Below are 16,889 nucleotides of genomic sequence, written 5' to 3' on the forward strand. Positions count from 1 at the left end.
TTTTTTTTTTTTTTTTTTTTAGACGGAGTCCCGCTTTGTCGCCTGGGCTGGAGTGCAGTGGCCGGTTCTCAGCTCACTGCAAGCTCCGCCACCCGGGTTTACACCATTCTCCTGCCTCAGCCTCCGAGTAGCTGGGACTACAGGCGCCCGCCACCTCGCCCAGCTAGTTTTTTTTTTTTTTTTTTTTTGGTTTTTTTTGTAGAGACGGGGTTTCACCGTGTTAGCCAGGATGGTCTTGATCTCCTGACCTCGTGATCCGCCCATCTCAGCCTCCCAAAGTGCTGGGATTACAGGCTTGAGCCACCGCGCCCGGCCTGCTATCATTTTTGAGAGTTTTCTTTTACGTATAAAATATAGGCCAGGCGCAATGACTCATGCCTGCAATTCTAGCACTTTGGGAGGCTGAGGTGGGAGGTTCATTTGAGGACAGGACTTTGAAACCAACCTGGGAAACATAGCAAGACTAACTGTACAAAAAGTACAAAAATTAGCCAAATGTGGTAGCACATGCCTGTAGTCCTAGCTACTTGGGAAACTGAGGCAGGAGGATCACTTGAACCCAGGAGTTCAAGGCGGCAGTGAGCTATGATCGAGTCACTGCATTTCAGCCTGTATGACAGAGTGAGACTCTATCTCTAAACCAAATTTAAAAAACCTTATCTATTTACATGTAATATAAAAACCACAAGTGGGCTGGGCACAGTGGCTCATGCCACTTTAGGAGGCCAAGATGGTGGATCACTTTAGGTCAGGAGTTCGAAACCAGCCTGGCCAACTTGGTGAAACCCCATCTCTACTAAAAATACAAAAAAAAAAAAAAAAAAAAAAAAATTAGCCATGCATGGTGGCAGGTGCCTGTAATCCCAGCTACTTGGGAGGCTGATGCAGGACAATTGCTTGAACCAGGAAGGCGGAGGTTGCAGTGAGCTGAGATTACGCCACTGTACCACTGGGTGACAGAGTGAGATGCTGTCTCAAAAAAAAAAAAAAAAAAAAAAAAACCACAAGTGAGTTCATACTATACACACTGTTCTGTTTATATATATAGCTAAGATATATATATAGATATGTAACTATATATATAACTATATATATAGTTAAGCTATGTATAACTATATATAATTAAATATAACTATATATAGTTAAATATAACTGTATAACTATATGTGTAGTTAAGCTATATATATAGTTTAACAGAATAGTGTGTACAGTATGAGCTCATTTGTGATTCTTACATTATGATGTAACTATATATATATGCATATGCGTAAAATAGCACAGACATCATTTAATGTTCATATATATAAATCTACCTTATTTAAAACAAAGTAGGTGCACTATTCCATTGTATGTATATATCATAATCTACTTAACCAATCCCCTGCTGAGGAATATTAAAATTATATCTCCCTTTCTTGCAGATATAAAACAATTGCGATGAGCATCACACTTAAATGTCTGTGTTCATGTTTGTTATTGCAATTTTCTCATCCATAAACTGGGCAGAGTAGTAGTACCTACATCATAAGGTGCTGTATTGCATAAGTGAACACATATGGAGCACTTAGAATAGTGCCTGGCACACGGAAAGCACTACTTGTGTTTGTTCTTCTTCTTACTGCACGAAATCCCCAGAACTGCTTAATCTTTCAGGTTAACTGTTTGGCGTGGAAATACTGGGAAGTTTCCAGGTTGTCTATGCCACCTTTCCTCTTGGCTGCACTCCCGTAAGTGAACATCAGCCCCCACTTTCTGGCTCAGCAGTAAGATCGGTGGGAATCACTGAAGTCAAAGTGATTCTCTCCCCATTGGGTTTTCTTGAGGAACTAGAGGCAGAGTGGAGCGTGCCTTAGACAGTTAAGCCCTTGAGATCCAGGATTTCAATTCTGAGTATCATATAGACATTTCAGACAGACCTTCTTGCTTTTCATGTTATGTAAAAACCAAGCCAAAGCAACCGAAGCCTGAATGGGTGTCAGTGAGGCAGGTCCCATCCGGCCTGGCTTTGTGGCTGTGCCAGGCTTCAGGGGAATCAGGGCTGATGGGAGCAGTAGGTGTTTCTCCTGGCATGTGTGAGCTTTCAGACCTGCAGGGTAGCCCTGCTTTTCAAACATGATCTGGACATTGTTTCTCTCCTTCTCTCCTTCTTTATTTCCTTCTACCTTATTTTGCTCTTATTATCTTCATTCATTAAAAAAAAAAAAAGTTCATTGAGTACTTGCTGTATGCTAGTTCTCAGATAGCTAAATTTTCTATCTGAAAATTTAGAAATTCCTATTAGTTTATGAGACCTTATAATCTCATGGTGGGAGAGGGAATAGACAAACATGAAGCCAATTATAGTATCAGGTTGATATTTGGTTGAAAGCAACAGAACTGAAACTGAAACTGGATTATGCAATAAAAGGGAATTTTTGGTTCAGGTAACTGGAAAGTTGAGAGGGACTTCAGGCATGGGTGGATCTAGGCATTCAAATGATGTCATTTGTCTCTTGTCCCAGCTTATCTCTGCTGGCTTCACTATCAGGCAAGTTCTTTCTCTGTGGAAACCCTGGCAGATCTAAGGTTAAATTTTCCCAGCTTCATATTCAGGGAAAAGAGAAAAACATTCTCTTCCCATCGTTCTCAATACACGTATTGGATTTGACTCTCATTGACCTTAATTGGGCGAATTTATTTTCCTTGAACCAATCAGTGAGGTTGGGAGGATGGGTAAGTTTGACTGACTTTAATCTGTATTGCACCCCTGGGGCTGGAGAGAAACCATAAGGACTTAGAGTGAGAGAGATGGTTTTCCAAGAAAAACCAGGTGCTTTCCAAGAAAGCCAGGTGCTGTTATTCACCTCTGTTAGCACAGAGGTGTAAGAACATGTTTCAGGGAAGATGTTGAATCTGGTTTTCGAACAGTCAAGTGGTGGGGTTGAGTAGGCCAGATGGGTTTCATGGAGCCTTTCTCAACTTTTTTATTGCTTTCCAAAGGAGAGGCAAAGGAGAGGGATAATGAGCATGGGGCACAGAGGAGGGAATATCACCTATAGACTGGAGAGACAGAGGAGACTGAACTAGTGCTGGATGGAGAGTTTAAGATGGATATTCCAGGCAGTGGAATGGGGATGTCCGGTTCAGCAGTGGGTAAGAAAAGCAAATCACTCTGGGAACACATGGGGGTATGTCTGCAGAGTAGATAGGGGAGAGAAGGCCAGAGAGGTAAGGAACATCAGATCATGGGGGCTTTGTGAAGTGAGGAGTTTCACTCATATTCTGTGTGCAGCCATCAGATTTATATTTCAGAAAGATCATAGCCACTACCCACGTGGAGGATAGAATGCAGGGAGGCTGAACGGAAAGAAGGGAGACAGCTGAAGATTATTTCAGTAACCCAGATCTTGGCATGGCATTTCTTCCACTCATTCATGTCTCAGCTCAAATGGAACTGCCTTAGAAGGGGCTCGTTTGATTATCCCCATTGTCATTTTCTTTTACAGAGCCATTTTATTTTCTTCCTTACATTAATTAATTAATTAATTTTTGAGACAGAGTCTCCCTCTGTCACCCAGGCTGGAGGGCAGTGGTGTAATCTTGGCTCATTGCAACCTCTGCCACCTGAGTTCAAGAGATTCTCCTACCTCAGCCTCCCCAGTAGCTGGGATTACAGGTGTGTGCCACCACGCCTGGCTAATTTTTGTATTTCTTGGTAGAGACAGGGTTTTACCGTGATGGCCAGGCTGGTCTCAAACTCCTGACCTCAGGTGATCTGCTTGCCTTGGCCTCCCAAGTGCTGGGATTACAGGCGTGAGCCACTGTGCCTGCCTTCTTCCTTACATTTATTAATAGCTGAAATGACCTGTTTTATTCACTGGTCTCTGTGTTTCTTCTCTCTACTAGAATTAAGCACCATGAATGCAGGACCACTTGTATCTTGTTCATTGTTATATTTGGTGCCTAGAATAGTGCCTGGCTTACTGTAGATGTTTTGTAGATATTTGCTGGATGAATGAAGAAATAAATAAACCAGTGGTACTGGGAATGGAGAAGTAAGAATAGATTTTTGTTGTTGTTTTGAGACAGGGTCTCATTCTGTCACCCAGGTTGGAGTGCAGTGGTGCGATCTCAGCTCACTGCAACCTCTGCCTCCCAGGTTCAAGTGATTCTTCCACTTCAGCCTCTGGAGTAGTTGAAACCCCAGGTGCACGCCACCATGCCCAGCTAATTTTTTGTATTTTTGGTAGAGATAGGATTTCACCATGTTGCTCAGGCTGGTCTCAAACTCCTGATCTCAGGTGATCCACCCACCTTGGCCTCCCAAAGTGCTGGGATTATAGGTGTGAGCTACCGTACCCAGTCAGAAGTAAGAACAGATTGGGATAATACTAAGGAGACAGCAATAACAGGCTTGGGACAAAGAAAAAAAGGAGTGTGGGATAGCACAGAGGTGGAAGAACATGTTTGGGGCAAGATGTTGAATCTGGTTTTGGAACAGTCGAGTGGTGGGGTTGAGTAGGCCGGATGGGTTTCATGCAGCTTTTCTCAACTTTTATTATTGCCTTCCAAAGGAGAAAATTTTAATTTCTCCTGAATGAAAGAAATTATACACTGAGGAAGAATATTCTGAGTAGGAATGAGTTTCAGTGGGTCACAGATCATTGTCATAACAGTCTTTTTTATCCCCCATCCAAACCAGTTTCTCCTTTTTGAGGGTGACCTTGACCCTGTTGAGAATACATGGTCAAGAGCTGAAGGATCAAGAGCTGAAGGCAGAGTTCTGGACTGGAGATGACAGAATTTCTCTTTCCACTCTTTTTCTTACCTTTCTTTCTCACTTTCTACTTATTCTCTCTCCTCTTTGTCTCTTTTTTCATCTACTTTTTCCTTTCTTTTTCATCTCCCCTCAACCAGTCCATCATTCAACACGTTTATTTATGGAGAACCCATTATCTGATCAATGCTCTGGGGCATAGAAGAGGAGCATGATGGGAAGTTTGTTCCCACCCATAGAAGAGGGTCATGATGGGAAATTTGCTCCCACCCATAGAAGAGAGCATGATGGGAAGTTTGTTGCCCATTCATAGAAGAGGAGCATGATGGGAAGTTTGTTCCCACCCATAGAAGAGGAGCATGATGGATGGGAGACTTGCTACCTGCTGCAGGGAGCCAAAGCATCACTGGGGAGAACAAACATTTAAAGAACATCTTTGGGATGAGCTCTTGGGCATGTGGACCCTGATTTTAGGGGTCAACAGGAGCAGTCATGTGTTCCTCCTCTTGTTCTCCACATCCCTCTCCAGGGCCCGCTACCTGGCTTCTGTCCCAGCCTCCCAGTGTGTGCCCTTTCTGATCAGCCTGGGGAAGAGCTGGTTGGATTCCTTGGTTTTAGATTCCTACAAAAAGACTTCAGTCCTCAGGAAAGTGCAGCAGTGCCTGGTAAGAAAACTCTTCCTGGGTGTCCCCTCCCTCTGGGTGTCTGTGGCCATCTTGGGGAGCCCTGTGAGGGATCTGGCTGGGATCTTGAGCCTGCTCTGATGGCCAGAAGTCTGACTTGTGGGTCTTGAAGCTTACTCTAAAGCTGCTGGTTGGAACAATCTTGGCCATTGGTTCTGGAGACTTCTGCTCCAGGGTCCAAAGGAGGGGAAGCTACTCTGGAGGAATGGAAAGAGCACAGTACCCAGAGACTGGGTGCCAGTGATTGGTTATATGGCTTTGGGTGAATCACCTTTCCTCCCTGAGCCTCAGTCTTCTCATCTGTAAGGTGGGGGTAATAGCACATCCCCCATAGAGTATTTTTTTTTTTTTGGGGGGGCAGAGTCTCACTCTGCCACCCAGGCTGGAGTGCAGTGGCGCAATCTCAGCTCACTGCAACCTCTGCCTCCCAGGTTTGAGCGATTCTCCTGCCTCAGCCTCCCAAGTAGCTGGGAATACAGGTGTGTACCACTATACCCGGCTATTTTTTGTATTTTCAGTAGAGACAGGGTTTCACCATGTTGGCCAGGATTGTCTCAAACTCCTAACATCAGGTGATCCACTCCACCTCGGCCTCCCAAAGTGTTGGGATTATAGATGTGAGCCACCGTACCCAGCTTCCTCATAGGGTATTGAGAGCATGACATGGGCAATGTGTTATTTAATGTAAAGGCTCAAAGGCCAGACTGTCTGGGTGTGAATCCTAGTCTTGCCACTAGCTGGCAGTTTCTTTTTCTTTAAAAAATGGATAATAGTAGTACTTACTTCTTACAGTTACTTTGAAGATGACTAGATTGAGATCCGTAGATACTCAGGACAGTGCACATAGGAAACACACAATAAATGTCAACAATTTTTGTCATTTTGCAAAAGTGCAAAAGAGCTTTGAAGGCTTTCAAGTGGCACACAGACATTGAAGTGTGTTTTCATTGTTGTGGTGCTAATAGAATAATGGTGGTTGAACTCTGGAATATTCTCAGAGCAGTAACAATGACAGTAGTGCTCAATTACTGAGTGCTCCTGGTGTGCCAAGCCAGGGTTTTCCAGATTTCTGAGGCCTGCATCCCTGGGGAAGATCAGGTCCCCTTCCATCTCTAGGAATCCATGTCAGGTAGACAATTCAGATCCTGGAATCTTTAAGAAGTTTGGGATTGGAACCTTTTTTTTTTTTTTTCTTTTTTCTTTTTTGAGACAGAGTTTTCCTCTGTCACCCAGGCTGGAGTGCAATGGCATGATCATCTCGGCTCTCTGCAACCTCCACCTCCCGGGTTCAAGTGATTCTTGTGCCTCAGCCTCCTGACTAGCTGGGACTACAGCCATGCACCACGACGCCAGGCCAATTTTTGTATTTTTAGTATAGATGGGGTTTCACCATGTTGGCCAGCCTGATTTCGAACCCCTGGCCTCAAATGATCCGCCTGCCTCAGCCTCCCAGAGTGCTGGGATTATAGGCGTCAGCCACAGTGCCCACCTCACAGGATGTATTTCTAATGGTTCATGATCTTATGCTCTGCTGGAACTGCCCATTGGCTCCACTTTTTGGGTTCAGGACAACTCCATTGCCGATGAGTACACTGTGGACATCATGGGGAACCTGCTGTGTCACTTGCCGGCAGCCATCATCGACAGGGGGATCTCCCCCAGGGCCTGGGCGACTGCTCTACACGGCCTCAGAGACTGCCCAGACCTCAACCATGAGCAAAAGGCTGCAGTGAGGCTCAAGCTCCTGGGACAGTACGGGTGAGGAGTGGCTGGGCTTGGCTTTTGGGGCTGTGGTATGCTCTATAGAGGGACACTCAACCTTGGTTCTCCTGCCCGGCAAACAGAGTTTCTGGCTTAGGATGAGATAAAATTCTTAGGCTTATTTTGGAAATGTGACCTTTCTTCTTTTGGCTTCAGATTTTTTTTTTTTTTTTTTTTTTGAAATGGAGTCTCACTCTGTGGCCAGGCTGGAGTGCAGTGGTGCAACCTTGGCTCACTGCAACCTCTGACTCCCTGGTTCAAGCGATTCTCCTGCCTCAGCCTCCCAAGTAGCTGGGATTACAGGCATGTGCCACCACGCCCAGGTAATTTTTGTATTTTTAGGAGAGACAGGGTTTCACCATGTTGGCCAGGATGGTCTCGATCTCCTGACCTCGTGATCCACCCGCCTCAGCCTCCCAAAGTTCTGGGATTACAGACATGAGCCACTGCGCCCGGCCTTGGCTTCAGATTTGCTGTAAAATGGAATCAATAGTAGCTTCTCTACAAATCTCAAAGAGTTGTTACTTACACAGCTTGGCATATGAAGGGGAAATTTGGAAAACATGGCCCTTTACAGATGCAAAGCAGTGGTATTATTATTAGTTTAAAGACTATATATATATATATTTTTGAGATGGGGTCTTGCTCTGTCACCCAGGCTGGAGTGCTATGGCACAGTAATGGCTTACTGCAGCCTCAACCTCCCTGGCTCAGGTGATTCTCTCACCTCAGCCTTCCAAGTAGCTGGGACCACAGGTGCACATCACTGTACCCAGCTAATTTTTGTATTTTTTTTTTAAGGGATGGAATTTCATCATGTTGCCTAGGTGCGTCTCGAACTCCTGGGCTCAAGGGATTCACCCACCTAAGCCTCCCACAGTGTTGGGATTATAGGTATGAGCCACCATGCCTGACCCTACAGTCTATTTTTAAGACTAGTTTTAGGTTCTCAGAAAAATGGAGAGGATAGAGATTTCCCATATCCCTCTGACTCCATACACGCAGAAGCTCCCGGTGATCAATATCCCCCACCAAAGTCGTACGTTTATTAGAACTGATGAACCTATGTTGACATTATTGTCATTGGATTCTCATTGTCACCCGAAGTCTGTATTTTATATTAGGGTTCACTCTTGGTGCTTTACATTCTATGGGTTCAGACAAGTATATAATAACATGTATTCACCATTATAGTATCATTTGGAGTATTTTCGCTGCCCTAAAAATCCTTCCGGGCTTTGCCTGTTCATTCCTCCCTCACTCCTAATTCCTGGCAACCACTCATACTTTTGCCTTTTCTAGAATATCATATATTTGGAATCATACAGCAGATAGCCTTTTCAGATAGACTTCTTTCACTTAGTAATATGTACTTAAGTTTTCTCCAGGTCTTTTTTTGGCTTGATAGCTCATTCCTTTTTAGTGCTGAATAATATTTCATTGTCTTCATGAACCACAGTTTATTTAGCCCTTCACCTACGGAAGGACATTTGGTTGCTTCCAAATTTTGGCAATTATGGATAAAGCTGCTATAAACATCCATATACAGGTTTTCATGTAGACATAAGTTTTCAACTCCTTTGCGTAAATACCAAAGAGTGTGTTTGCTGGGTTATATGGCAAAAACATGTTTGCTTTTGTAGGAAACCACCAAAGTTCTTCCAAAGTGGCTGTGTGATGTTGCATTCCCACCAGCTGTCACTGCTAATTGGGCAGACCTCCTTTAGAGATGTCACCAAAGATAATGTAATGCTCTTCACTGTAGGCATTTATGATCTACATAAGAATAACAGTGGATTCTGGGTCAGTGCTTTTATTTTATCCTGCCAAGTTCAAGAGAAAGTTTTTTCTTATTCTAAGAGAAGACTGTTATGGTAAATTAAAAGGAAGAAATATATAATTACTCTTCTGTCGGGGAGGAGGAGGAAGGAAACACTGTGATGTAAATAGCAGAAATTCAATAATTTAATTTAAAAATTTAATCTAAAAAGAGAATGAGAATGTATTGAATTCAGGAATGGAACGTAATGGGAAACTCCACTGGTGGTCTTCAGGCGTGGCTGAATCCAGTGTCTCAAATGACATCATCAGGAATACGTTCCTCCCATCCCTCAACTCTGTATTCCTTGGTGTGGTCTTTAATTTTTCCACTTGGTAATACGAATGTCCTCCAATATCCTCTTTACAGCCAGAGATACCAGAGAAAGGAGAGCTTCTCTGATAGTTCCATCAAAATTCCCAGGGATGACTCTGATTGGTCAGCCTGTATCACATGCCAATTTTCTTGGTCAAGGAAGTGGGACCATGTGATTGACAGTTTCTCTGAGTGTAAGACAATCTGTTCCTGAAAGACAAGAGTGTTGGGGGAAAAGGCAACAGATGTCCACCACAGCATGCTTTTTTCACTTTACTGGTTATTATCTCTTTTTAGACTCCCTCAGCACTGGACAGCCGAGACCACGAAGGACTTGGGACCCTTTCTAGTACTTTTCTCAGGAGATGAATTAAGCTCTATAGCCACAAAGGTAATGTTGTGCTCCATCTTAAGAAGGCTGAAGGAGTTTGAAGGGGAGAGAAAATGTGGTCAGTTATACTGCTGTCTAAGCTTCTGGAAGCTTCCTCCCTGCCTCAAAGGGCTAAGATGTTTCCAGCTCCATTCCAGGATGTGCAAGGTTCTGGAAAAGGGAGTGAGGCCACAGCTAAATGAACTCAGGCCCTTTTTTGTGGCCCCCCAGGCAGATGTGTGCAGACGGGCATCACGTAGCTACCACTCTGCTATTAGTGTGCATCTCACACCCACATCTGTTCTGGCTCTCACACTGGCTGGTGCCCTAGGCACATGCACATATATGTCCAGTGTATGCAATCATATATGCAGACACATTTAATCCAATAACAAGTCTTTGTTGATTATTACATTTGGGCATGACACTTTTCTTGGAGTAAGGCTCCAGAAGTTAGACAGTCTAGGTCAAGGGACATGCAAAATAAGCATTAATTAGTCATTTTTGCTGCATAACAAAGCCACACAATCTCAAGGGCATAGAACAATTCGCATATGTTTCTTGCTGCTTGATCTGTGGGTCACTGGAGCAGCCCTGCTCTATAAGGCTGCATTTGGAGCCCAGCCTCTAGAACTTGTTCTCACCATGAAGGTATGAAACTACCAAAAAGAGAAGGGATAAGTACAATTCTCCTTAAGTCCTAGGCTGGAAATTGACACGCTGTCGCTTCTGCCACACTCCAAAGGCCAAAGTGAGTTACACGACCAAGACCAACTTTAATGGGGCAGGAAGGAGTTTCCTTCCATGGAGGTGGAGGGTAGGAAAGGAGTGAATGTTTGCTGAACGACAATCAAATTCCCCACAAAGCACATCCACACACTCTCATACCTGCACTTGCAGGCGCAAGGTGCACATAGTCACACATACTCAGCAGGGCCTGAACATACAGAACATCACCTGGGATCACACATGTGTAGCACACATTCTGAAGTTTAGTCACAGTAAAATCATATTCTGGATGTCCAAATATATGGTTATAAGCAGTTGATGCACAAATGTTTATTTTTATTTTATTATTTTATTTTATTTTGAAATGGAGTCTCCCTCTGTTGCACAGGCTGGAGAGTACTGACGCAGTCTCGGCTCACTGCAACCTCCGCCTCCCAGGTTCAAGTGATTCTCCTGCCTCAGCCTCCCGAGTAGCTGGGATTACAGGCGCCTGCCACTATGCCCAGCTAATTTATATATTTTTAGTAGCTATGGGGTTTCACCATATTGGCCAGGCTGGTCTTGAACTCCTGATCTCAAGTGATCTGCCTGCCTTGACCTCCCAAGTGCTGGGATTATAGGCGTGAGCCACCTTGTCTGGCCCCGATGCATAAATGTTATATATCCATCTATTTTTTTCCTTCCTTGTTTTTTCTATGTTTAGATGTTTGTTATTTTCCATAAGTTATTGGGGTACAGGTGGTACTTGGTTACAGGAGTAAGTTATTTAGTGGTGATTTGTAAGATTTTGGTGCACCTATCACCTGAGCAGTATACACTGCACCATATTTGTAGTCTTTTATCCCTTGTCCCCCACAATCTTCCATCCAAGTCCCCAAAGTCCATTGCATCATTCTTATGCCTTTGGGTCCTCATAGTTTAGCTCCTACATATCATTGAGAACATACATATGTCTATCTAATCTTAAAAAAATCAACTTCTGAAGTTGAAAAAGTCTTGTATCAACACTGTGAAATATCAAAAACACAGTGTAGAATTAAAAAAAACCCCAGGTTGCAAAAGTATATCTATAGTAGGATATGAAGTAAATAAATAAATACTAGCTGAATTAATTTAAAGCGTATGTAAACCAAGTTTATATGTAAGAGAAGTGTAAAAGTGAATGCCAAATCCAGAGTGACAGTTACTTCTGGGGAAGGAGGAAGGCAAAGAGTGAAGGAGGGACTTATTATTTATATTGTGATGTTTTATTTCTTAAGCTGGGTTGTGAGGACATGGGTGTTTTGTTGTATTATTCTGTATACTCTTTTTTTAAATACTGGAAATGTTTAATAAAACAAGTAATACATGCTCCTGGTTAACAAATCCCAATTGCACTAAAGGTAATAGGATGAGAAGCAAGTCTCCCTCCCACTCCAGACTTGTAGTTCCCTAGCTTCCCTCTTCAGAGGCAGTTGCTGTCCCCAATCTCTTCTGCATCCTTTCAGAAAAATCCTGACTACCTATATAACATGTTTTATATAGGTGTAAAATTATCTATATAACAAGCCAACATGGCGAAACCCTGTCTCTACTAAAAACACAAGAGCATATATACACTCTTCTTTAAAAAATACAAAATGGAAAATAACATTCACTCCGCTATGCACATTGCTTTCTAAAAGTTAACTGTCTTAGAGCAGTTGCTTTCTGCCTTAGCTGCACATTAGAATCACCTGGGGAGATTCCAAGATGGACCAGTCCATGGTATCCAGCCCAGACCAACTAATCAGAATCTGCAGGGTGTCCCAGGTGATTCTTACGTACAGTCAGTGTTGAGAACTGCTGGCCTAGACTGTGACTCTAATTCTAAAGATGAGTCTAGAAAGGGGAGCTACTAGGCTGAGAGGCTTTCTCTCTGGGTGAGCTGGGACCCAGAGAGGCATAGCTGTTTGTAGGGCTTGATGAATTCTCTGGGCCCACAGACAGGCCTCCTAATAATATCCCAAGTCTTGACAAAGTATATTCCTTCTAGATGAGAAACGACACTTTCTCCAAGGCAACCCAAAATCCCCTAAGTCCCTCATTGCTAGTCTCCATTCAGGATGTTGAGACAACCCTTCTTCACCTCTTTTCCATGATAAATGTTGTTAGGCAATTCTTTTTTTCTTTTTTGAGACAGAGTCTAGCTCTGTTGCCCAGGCTGGAGTGCAGTGGCACGATCTCAGCTCACTGCAATCTCTGCCTCCTGGGTTTAAGTGATTCTCCTGCCTCAGCCTCCTGAGTAGCTGGGATTACAGGCATACACCACCATGCCCCATGAATTTTTATATTTTTTGTAGAAACGGGGTTTCACCATGTTGGCCAGGCTGGTCTCGAACCCTTGACCTCAGGTGATCTGTCCGCTTGGGCCTCCCAAAGTGCTAGGATTACAGGTGTGAGCCACTGCACCTGACCTGTGTTAGGCAATTCTTGCATTGCTATAAAGAAATACCTGAGACTGGGTAATTTATAAAGAAAAGAGGTTTACATGGAATACTATGTGGCTGTAAAAAAGAATGAGATTGTGTTCTTTGCAGGGACATGGATGGAGCTGGAGGCCATCATCCTTAGCAAACTAATGCAGGAACAGAAAACCAAATACCACATCTTCTCACTTATAAGTGGGAGCTAAATGATGAGAACATGTTGTCACATAGAATGGAACAGCAGATACTGGGGCCTATTGGAGAGTGAAGGGTGGGAGGAGGGAGAAGATCAGCAAAAATAACTAATGGGTACTAGGCTTAATACCTGGGTGATTAAATAATTTGTACAACAAGCCTCCATGACACAAGCTTACCTATATAACAAACCTGCCATGTATCCCTGAACTTAAAATAAAAGTTAAATTAAAAAAATAAAATAAAAAGGGCCAGGCGCAGTGGCTCATGCCTGTAATCCCAGCACTTTGGGAGGCTGAGGTGGGCGGAATGAGGTCAGGAGATTGAGACCATCCTGGCTAACACGGTGAAACCCCGTCTCTACTAAAAAATACAAAAAATTAGCTGGGCGTGGTGGCGGGTGCCTGTAGTCCCAGTTACTCGGGAGGCTGAGGCAGGAAAATGGCGTGAACCCTGGAGGCGGAGCTTGCAGTTACCCAAGATCGCACCCTGCACTCCAGCCTGGGTGACAGAGCGAGACTCCATCTCAAAAAACAAAAACCAAACAAACACCGCCAGGCACAGTGGCTCACATCTGTAATCCCAGCACTTTGTGAGGCCGAGGTGGGTGAATCACTTGAGGCCAGGAGTTTGAGACCAGTCAGGCCAAGATAGTGAAACCCTGTCTATACTAAAAATAAAAAAAAATTAGCCTGGCTTGGTGCTGCATGCCTGTAATTCCAGCTACTCAGGAGGCTGAGGCATGAGAATTACTTGAGTCTGGGAGGTGGAGATTGCAGTGATTGGAGATCCCACCACTGTTCTCCAGCTTGAGTGACACAGCGAGACTCTGTCTAAAAAAAAAAAAAAAAAAAAACCAAGAAAAGAGGATTGATTGGCTCATGGCTCTGCAGACTGTACAGGAAGCATGATGCTGGCATCTGCCCAGCTTTTGGGAAGGCCTCAGGAAACTTACAATCATGGCGAAAGGCAAAGGGGGAGCAGGCACGTTTTACTTGGCCCACGCAGGAGCAAGACAGTGATGGGGGAGGTGCTACATCCATTTAAACAATAAGATCTCGAGAGAATGCTCTCATTATTGTGAGGACAGTACCAAGGGGATTGTATTTAACTATTCATGAAAATCTGCCCCATGATCCAGTCACCTCTCACTGGGCCCCACCTCCAATACTGGGGATTACATTTCAATATGAGATTTGGGTGGGGTACACCTCCAAAGTATATCAAACGTAAAGTTTAGTAAAAACTTTGAAATAGCACCAAACCAAAAAAGGGGTAGGTACACACACATTTTTTTTTTTTTTTTTGAGACAGGATTTTACTCCCATCGCCAGGCTGGAGTGCAGTGGCACGCTCTCGACTCACTACAACCTCTGCCTCCTGGGCCCAAGTGATCCTTCTGCCTCAGCCTCCTAAGTAGCTGGGATGACAGGTGCATGCCACCACGCCTGGCTAATTTTTGTATTTTTAATAGAGATGGGGTTTCACCACGTTGGCCAGGCCAGTCTTGAGCTCCTGACCTCAAGTGGTTTGCCCACCTCGACCTCCCAAAATGCTGGGATTACAGGTGTGAGCCACTGCACCTGGCCTAGCCTACATTTTTTGTCGATATTATCAGATTGCTCTGCTAATAGTGCACAATTTGACAGTCCCACAGAAAAATGAATGTGCCCAACATTAAGTATTAGCACTTTATTTTATTTTTGACTATCTGGTGAAAAGTGATGTATTTATGTTTTTTAGCCTTTATTGGATTTTTATTGAGGTTGAGTATCATTTTATAGGATTCTTTATAGAGACCACATTAGTGGGACTAGGGATTAGATTTATATGAGAAGTTGCTATAACAAAGAATGAAGGCAGTAAGTAATGTGACAGTTTCAGTTCTGATTTCCATCTGTATTTAAGGGGCTTTAATTATTATTCATCTTCTTTCATCTTCTCTCACACAGTTTCCTGAGATCCTTCTACAAGCAGCTTCCAAGATGGCCAGGACCTTGCCCCCTAAAGAATTCCTCTGGGCTGTCTTTGAATCTGTTCGGAATAGCAGTGACAAGATCCCCAGCTCTGACCCTATGCCTGGTGAGTGTTTCCAGGGTATCTGAGCCACTGGTGGGGTGGCAGTGTTTTGGGCAGGGTCTCTGACATCAAGAGGCCTCCTTATGCAGGGAACTGGATGAAATGTCTGCAAAGCAATAGAATGACAAAATCTACAGGCAAAGAATTACATTTTTGGGTCAGGCGCGGTTGCTCAAGCCTGTAATCCTAGCACTTTGTGAGGTTGAGGCAGGCAGATCACTTGAGGTCAGGAGCTCGAGACCAGCCTGGCCAACATGGCGAAACCCTGTCTCTACTGAAAACACAAAAATTAGCCAGGCGTAATGGTGCGCGCCTGTAGTCCCAGGTACTCTGGAGGCTGAGGCACAAGGATTGCTTGAACCAAGGAGGTGAAATTTGCAGTGAGCTGAGATGGTACCGCTGCACTCCAGCCTGGGTGACAGCAAGACTCTGTCTCAAAACAAAACAAAACAAGAAAGAGTTACAGTTTTGTAAAGTAACCTGGAATCATGTCCCATACTCCATACCCAGGCTAGCAGGTTTAATGAGTGAATACGTGTAACAAACATTTCAGTAGGATTGACTTAAAGGACCAACATGGATTAGTGGTTTACCATTGCAGTGACAGGGCTGAACTGGTTAGATTTCTCTCCTGAGTCTGCCACTTACTGGCTGTGTGGTTTTGGGTAAGCTCTTTAACCTCTGTGTGCCTCAGTTTTCATCCTCTATCAAATGGGGATAATGAAAGTCTCTACCTCACTGGGTTATTGTGAGAATTAATGGGTTTAAGCCCAGAAACATGTTTATAAGAATGTCTGGCACGTAGCAGATCCTTAATAAGTGTTAGATATTTTTAAAATTTGATTTGTAAAAAAATTTTTGAGGTGGAGTCTCACTGTGTCACCCAGGCTGGAGTACAGTGGCATGATCTCAGCCCACTGCAACCTCCACCTCCCAGATTCCAGCAACTATCCTGCCTCAGCCTCCTGACTAGCTGGGATTATAGGCATGTGCCACTACGCCTGGATAAGTTTTGTATTATTAGTAAAGGTGGGGTTTCACCATGTTGACGAGGCTGGTCTTGAACTCTGGCCTCAGGTTATCCACCCGCCTTGGCCTCCCAAAGTGCTGGGATTACAGGTGTGAGCCACTGTGCCCCCACCTAAAATTTGATTTTATAGAGGCAGGGCCTTGCTTTGTCACCCAGGCTGGAATGCAGTGGTGCAATCATGGCTCACTACAGTCTCGACCTCCTGGACTCAAGAGATCCTCCCACCTCAGCTTCACAAGTTAGCTGGGACTACAGGCATGCACCACCACATCTGGATAATGTTTTATTTTTTGTAGAGATAGGATCTTGCTATGTTTCCCAGGCTGATGTTGAACTCTGAGACTCAAGTGATCATCCTGCCTTGGTCTCCCATAGTGCTGGGATTATAGATGTGAACCACCATGCCTGTCCAAGTGTTAGATATTTTATTATCATTACCATGCACCTACTAAGTGCAGACTGGGACCAGGCATGAGGAGACAAAGTTAATCAGATCCAATGGTAGTAGTTGACAGTCAGTGCTTGCTTTCATCCACCCAACAAATATTAGTTAATCACTAATTATGTGAACAAAGAGCTTACTTTCAAATGGAGGGTAGCAAGACAATAAAGTCCATACATAAGTGAAATATATGATATATCATATGAAAAGTGCCAAGAATGAAAATAAAGCAAGGGAATGGGCCATGAGTGTTGGGAGGGGAA

At 43.9% G+C, this 16,889-nt stretch overlaps 1 protein-coding gene across 1 annotated transcript in view; it reads left to right on the forward strand.

Annotated features, from left to right (window-relative positions):
- Positions 1–16,889, forward strand: part of OTOA (otoancorin) — a 56,356-nt gene that overhangs the window by 16,779 nt on the left and 22,688 nt on the right. Inside the window, exons 8-12 of the mRNA XM_017849665.1 lie at positions 1,654–1,727; positions 5,286–5,421; positions 7,007–7,197; positions 9,632–9,725; positions 15,028–15,157. Of these exons, the coding sequence (XP_017705154.1) occupies positions 1,654–1,727; positions 5,286–5,421; positions 7,007–7,197; positions 9,632–9,725; positions 15,028–15,157 (625 nt within the window). The remainder of the gene's footprint in view (positions 1–1,653; positions 1,728–5,285; positions 5,422–7,006; positions 7,198–9,631; positions 9,726–15,027; positions 15,158–16,889) is intronic.

Source organism: Rhinopithecus bieti, unplaced genomic scaffold, assembly GCF_001698545.2.
Source record: "Rhinopithecus bieti isolate Rb0 unplaced genomic scaffold, ASM169854v2 scaffold_1918, whole genome shotgun sequence".
Lineage (NCBI taxonomy): Eukaryota > Metazoa > Chordata > Mammalia > Primates > Cercopithecidae > Rhinopithecus > Rhinopithecus bieti.